This window comes from Cyprinodon variegatus, unplaced genomic scaffold, assembly GCF_000732505.1.
Source record: "Cyprinodon variegatus isolate N-32 unplaced genomic scaffold, C_variegatus-1.0 Scaffold1173, whole genome shotgun sequence".
Lineage (NCBI taxonomy): Eukaryota > Metazoa > Chordata > Actinopteri > Cyprinodontiformes > Cyprinodontidae > Cyprinodon > Cyprinodon variegatus.
The window spans coordinates 89499-96314 of NW_015151626.1; the positions used below are offsets into that span (position 1 = coordinate 89499).

Here is a 6816-nt window from a genome sequence, read left to right on the forward strand (position 1 = left end):
ACCTCAAAACATAACAGATTTATTGTCAGTGTATCAACCTCCCAGACCACTCAGGTCATCTAGTTCCAGCCTTCTCTGTTCACCCAGAACTAGAACTAAACATGGAGAAGCAGCATTTAGTTCCTTTGCTCCACTTATCTGGAACAAACTCCCAGTAGACTGTAAAATTGCTGAAAGCCTGAGTTCATTGAAGTCATTGTAGAAAATCCAATGGTTTACACCTGCCTTTGACTGTTGAAGTTAAACTGCTATCTGAGGTGTTATTAGTTCACGCTTGTGGTCTAATTGTTTCACTACCTGCTTTTCTGATGTTTTTTTTTTTCTATCTTTATTTGCTTTGTTTTTTATTTGCTATTCTATTGTCCAATTCATGAAAAGCACATTAAATTGTCCGTGTTAGCAGAACATTGATGTAATTTTGCACACATTTGTAATAGAAAGGCAACCAGTGCTTCTAACTATTTCTTTTATATCAGATTTATACCAAAGAGGCGTGACCAGGGTCTCTATTGTTGCAGCAAAAAGAAGTGGGGGGAGCAGACAGCAGCCTTCACCTCTTTTTGCTCTAACAATAATGCCACACTGGAGATGAGAAAACCTTGAAATATTATTGTTAGTGCAGACAACAGCTAGATGTGGAGAATAGAGAATTTCTATCTTACAAAGTCAAAGTCAAAATGTCCCAAAGAATTTTAAAAAATGACCCGACTTCACTCAATCAGAATCATTTTTAGCATTAAATGTTGTAATTACTTCTGTCTTGGATCAAATCAGATTAGAGGGAATATTTAAAGTCTCTGTATGTTTGAGGACAGTTGATGTTTTTAGATTAATCCAGTCTGATCATCTTAGATCAAGTTTTTTAAGCATCAAGAAAGCATTTATGCACGGATTTTACCGTCCACATTTAGGAGTGATGTAGGATTATAAAATCCACATTCCAGTGGACTTTTATCCTTTTTTTTTAAAGATGAGAGGAATTGTCCTCTGTATCATGTAGATATGTGCCTATTCTGGTATCATGACAACCTAAAGGATCATATCACAGTGTTATGGTTACAGCTGCCGTTAGTTTGAAATGTCTGAATTTAGAAAAAATAAATGCTTGTTAGCTTCATTTTCTTTGCATTTAAGGTCTTTTTTAATTATTATTTGTTATATGATCTTTGATTCTTAGCAGCTGACTATCTCCTTTTCTGTTTGTAGGTGACCACATATCACATCTATATGGCCTTACAAAGTGATTGTCATGTGACAGTGACAAAGTCCAGGCAGCATCAGCTGAACCCAGATTCTCAGTCCCCCATAGAGATCCTGACGCTGAGGGTGGAGAGCATCAACCCTGCAGTCAGACCATTCGATATCTGGTGGGATTACTTCACTGGCTAAATTAAAAAATATATTTACAGTGAACCCTCGCTATAACGCGGTTCACCTTTCACGGCCTTTCTGCTTCACGGATTTGCATTGCTCATTGTGTTCTGCATTCTGATTGGCTAAACATTCTCCATGCTTTTCTGCCAATAATGTGTCAACAACCTTACAGTTTAATATTTTAATATACATGTACATTTACCTAAAACAGCTTGCCAAATTTAAGTGTGCCAGTTTCCCTTAAAACCACTCATGTCAACGAAACGTCCTGCACAGATAAAGGCACTTGCGGACGGGCCCAAAAGGCAGCGAAAGAGGCTGTAGATTGCAATTATGGAATGAATGAATCTTCCGTTGTTCCAGAAAGAAAGAGGAAAATAACATAGGGACGACAACATCCATACGAGACCACGGTATGGATGGAGTCTGCATTAGCTTTGTAAATTAAAGGTAATGTGCAGGATTTTCGTGATTTTTAAAAAAAACACCTGCCCTCTCTACTTGCAAAAAAAAAAAAAAATGCACATACACAACCCTGTACCTGCTCTCGAGAGGGAAAGCGTATTAAATGCGTGCAATAGCGTGCCTGAGCCCATTTCTCCTCGTGCAGGCGCTGTTTAAAATGTTCTGTCTCATAGCTCATACTAGCTTACTGTGTCCGAGCGTTCGCCCTAATCCCTAAATCCCTTAATCACTATATGTAGCGCGGACTATGTAGTGGACTTTATCGCAAACTCGGTTAACTGACCATTCGGACAGATGATCACTGTTTTTTGCTCCCCGTCGGTCACCTAACTCGTCCTACACCGCACCGTGTCTGCGCCATCTTTGTTATTAATCGCTAAGTAGCAACAGCCTCTGGCGACAGCGGGCCACTGTGACAGGAAATCCTATAATGCATTCCGGGATATGTCTGCCTCTTCTGAGGCCTTTCTTTTCTTCTCATAGACTTCGTCTCTTACGACCCTCGACCATTTTCAAAGAACCGTAGTGAGAAAGGTGAGCTACAGTGAGTGTCTGAAACTGTAGCTCACCACAGATATACGTCTGAAAGCGCGCATGCGCAGAAAAAGATAGCTAACTGGGGACCAGAACGTAGGACAGCCTTACGTAAACGTATCACCAGAATGATTGACAATTATCAGGACCACTTATTTAGATGATCCACCCGGAAATAAAAGACCACCACTATTCCTTCAATGACTGCAGAAAAAAAGAACATTACGCTGGATATGAACATTGTCTGCACTAAAGCTAGCACACTTTATCAAACTTACAGCGATGACGTTCATGACAGGGAAGACACCGAGCCATCAACCAGGGCTGTTCACGCAGTAAAAAGCGCATTTAATGCCATCTTAGCAAGGGCTGGTTTGAAAAACTTAAGAAACACTTTGAACTTAAAAATGTTTCCCTGCACAGAGAGACCTTGTGTGGGAACACCGCTGGAGCAGAAGCGTTCGTGAACAATACATTTAAAGCCATCATTAGGGAAGGAGGATATATGTCTGAACAAGTTTTTAATAATAATTGTAAAAAAAGAAATGAAAGGTTCCTACTTCATGGGTTTTTTGGAACGTAACCCCTGCGAAAACGAGGGTTCACTGTAAACACATATTCCACACAAAATGAATTCATTTACAATTTGAATCCTTTTTTATTTTCTGTTGTTTCAGTCTCAACTCAACAGATTATGCAGATTTCAGGCAGAAGCTCCAGTCTCCCATCAGAACGTCTCCCAACGTTGTGATCCACCAAACATTCAGTGAGCTCTTTCTGGAAACCTTCAGAGCTCAGGTGGAGCTAAATCAGCCATACATCCTCCCCAGCGGTCAGGTAGTTTTCTGCATTTGTTTGCATCTTTTTTTAAATCGTTTTTTCTTTAACCGCTGTCAAGAGTTGTAAGCAAATGCAACGTACGTCTGCAGGAAGTAGAGCCCTGTATCGGCTGCATGCAAGTTCCAGCAAATACCAAGTTGGTTAGACTCTGCCAAACAGCAGGTGAGAGCTTGGATAAAGGGAGGGAATTACTTCTGCTGGAGAAATATCATTTTCCTTCATATGGAGGGAATTTTGTTCCATTATTCCAGCAAACAGAGACACGCTTTGTAAATGAAAAATTGAAGAAAAATGCCGTCTAGAAATGAAACTTAGAAAAACTTCTTACATTTTAGAAGAATTGTGTTCTATTCTCAGATTTTATTTTATAATATTTTTTAGGTTTTCATATTTTATAAATTTTACTTTTTTAAACAGTTTTTATAGTATTATTTAAATTGATATTTTTTTCAGATTTAGTTTTAGGAATTGCATTATTTTTTAGACGTTCTTTTTACGTCTGCAGGCGGGCTTTCCTCTAGAGCAGAGGTCACAGATTAGCAGACCGCGGTCCGAGTCCGGATCCACCGGCTGGCTAATCCGGACCCAACCTGATTTAAAACATATATAAATGACTTCATGTTGTCTGAGGACAGTGTCTAAAGGTCACTTGCGCCGCTTCTCCTGTTACCCTAAAATCCAACATCCTCCATCTCCGCTCCAGACCTCCTGCGCAAAGCAAAGCCTGCAGACTTATCCTCAGAGCTCGAGGAGAGCATGCGCGATATTATCAATAAATTAAGGAGCAAAACATGCAGAAATGAATGCTTAATTTAATATGACATATTAAATAATCCCCATCAGCATCCAGCATATGTGCGGTTTCTGATGGAGATGAGAAATCTGCTTCCTGGTCTGTTGAAGAACCAATAGTTTGCATCCAATCTTTTAAATAAACAGTGTTTATTGAATAAGAATTATGCAATGATTTGTAGCTACCAATCTGTTGTTACTATGTTTTAATTTGACAAACCGGGTCTTCTCGCCGTTCTTTTTCCTTTTTGGTGCAATTGCAGTAGCGGATCTTCTTGACCTGGCCGGACCGGAGCGGAGTCTGAACATTTAGAGTATGTTTGGCTCAACCTGCTGCTGTGAAGCAGGATTCTCCACCATGAATCAAAAATAAATATGGATCCAGGCTCAAAATGAGCTCCTTCATATGTGCTTTAGAATGGCTTTGTCTCCATTCAAACCCAGGTTTAAAGCCTTGCAGGGCAGCATAAAGCCCACTGCTCTCATTAAGACAAAAAATAGAAAAAAACAAACAAAAAAGAAAACGGTCAGTTCAGGTGTTTTATGAAATATGGGAATCAGGAAATTGTCTATATATCAAAAGCTGAAAGATTGTTGTTCTCTACTTCAAAAAACACTTTAGATTTTGAAATTGAAAAGTTATTTTTTTTTACATTTGTTTTATATAGAAGTTCAATGTATAACATGGATGCATAAATACCTCTTTTTTTTTTTTACAGCGTTAAATTCTGTTTAAAGTAGCAGATAATAATTAAAAATATCTCCGGATCTTTACTGGTTGATGATTTTCTTAAGTTGGACCTCGCTGATTTTTAATTGGTTACCCCTGATCTAGAGTGAAGAGCAAAGATTCGTTTCTATTGGTCTGCTGGCCTTTAGCAACAACATTTTTATTGGTCCATATTTTAGGAGACAAATGTAATCAAATGTTTGCGCTTTGAGAGCAAACATTTTTTATTGGGCTTGAAGTGATGAGAATATTATTGGTAAAACACAATATAAAAGATTGCGACTTGTAAAATTCTATCTATAACGAGAAATTTGACTAAATTAAAATGTGAAAATGTAAAATCTGTAAAAAAAATAAATAAATAAAAAAATCTGTTAAGCAAAGTTACTCCTTTCAGGATTGTGCATTTTTTCCGAGCTTGTTTAAAAAATGTGTATTTGTTTGCAGAAATGGAACAATATTTACTCCATATATTTTTAAAAGACAAAGAGTATCACATTTACAGTCAAGGTTTAAGATAAAGGCTCTTTATCGGAGCCTCACATTAAATTATTGATGTTTTTCACAAGGTAATGAAAACACTTTTGTTCATATTGGAGTCTGTTCTTCCTCTAATATCAGTCTGTCTTCACTGCAGAAATGGAAAACGAGTCGGAGTGCCAGCAGTGTTTTTGCAGGCCCATGTGGTGCCTCTTTTGTTTGGGTCGATGGTTTGCCAGCCGCCAGGACCAACAGAGACTGGAGACGTGGTTGTCCAGCAAGGTCCCCTGTCCTACATGCAGAGCCAAATTCTGCATACTAGATGTTTGCGTGGTCCGCTGACCAGACCCACAGACAATGCTCTTTTAAGGACTTCTTCCTCTCAGATCAAACCACATCTGTTTTTTTTCTTTCATCAAGATAAAAGCCTGTAAAGCAGGGCTGAATCGAATGCTGGTTCCTTTAGATAACTCATGAACTATGAATGCAGTCTTCTGTCTTAAATGATCTAAAAGGCTGGAAAAGCAAACAATACTATTATGTGTCAGCTGAGACAATGTTGATAAATACGCCAAAAATAAAGAAAATTACAAAAATCAATCTAAAACCAAAATGTCTTTTAAGCATTGTAATATTTCATTCCGATTGCAGCAGTTTTTATGATTATCATAGATGTTTCTATGTTTTCTAAGGGCTTCTTATATTCTCTCTGTTTGCGTCTCTTTCCTTACCACACTACAGTTTGTGTTCTTTTAACCCGAGCAGCCATGTCAGTTCTGTGAAAAACATTATGAAACAGGCGGATCCAATTTAAGAATGAAAATGTGAGTAAAATAGAATAATCAGTTTTGTTCAAACTAATTAAATCTGAGAGGTGATGGACTTGCATAGAGGTTCTGTTCCAGTACCAAAGACTCCATTAGCCTATAGACCTATAGACTATAGACCTGTTGCCCTCACATCCCACATCATGAAGGTGGAGACACTCTGTTGGTTCACCTCAGCAAACAAAGGCTATCAGGACCCCCTCAGTTTGCTCATCACCGTGGAGTTGGAGATGCAATCATATACCTGCTTCAACAAACCCACTGTCATTTCTGGGGTTATCAAGGCAGACAGCATTGTGAGATCACAGCGTTTGATTTCTCCAGTGCTGGTGAAGATTCTCAGTCATCCAGGGGTCTGTTTCACCAAGCAGGTTTACCTGAAAACAGGGAAACTGACTTGTTTCAGTCACCATAGTAACATTCTCCCCAGGGCTAACCTGGTCAGTAGGTTTTCTTCGGTAAACTGGGAGTATCCTCTGTCTCCGCTCTCCTTACAGCCAATCTCACTGTTTTATTTCCTGATTTAGTCAGATTTTTATTTTAGTTTTCTGAATAAATATATCTTTCACTAGATTCGTTACACACATTAGGGTTTTTTTTTTTAAATGGCGTTCGTTTGGCAAGGCTCTTTTTAAAAATTGATCGGCACTTTTTCACAGAGAATTAAATATTTATAAGTAGATGATTCTACAACTGACAATTGACGGGGCATTAGATTATATGTTTTTGTTTTATTTATTATGTGTGAGATCTGGATATTTTTTTTGATTTAGT

At 38.3% G+C, this 6816-nt stretch overlaps 1 protein-coding gene across 1 annotated transcript in view; it reads left to right on the forward strand.

Annotated features, from left to right (window-relative positions):
- The window catches only part of tmem129 (transmembrane protein 129), a gene marked incomplete at its 5' end in the record, with an annotated part of 11038 nt that extends 5004 nt beyond the window's left edge, over positions 1 to 6034 (forward strand). Inside the window, 4 exons of the mRNA XM_015401018.1 lie at positions 1207 to 1367; positions 3051 to 3210; positions 3303 to 3375; positions 5373 to 6034. Coding sequence (XP_015256504.1) covers positions 1207 to 1367; positions 3051 to 3210; positions 3303 to 3375; positions 5373 to 5557 — 579 coding nt within the window. The remainder of the gene's footprint in view (positions 1 to 1206; positions 1368 to 3050; positions 3211 to 3302; positions 3376 to 5372) is intronic.
- Between the last annotated feature and the right edge of the window lie 782 nt (positions 6035 to 6816).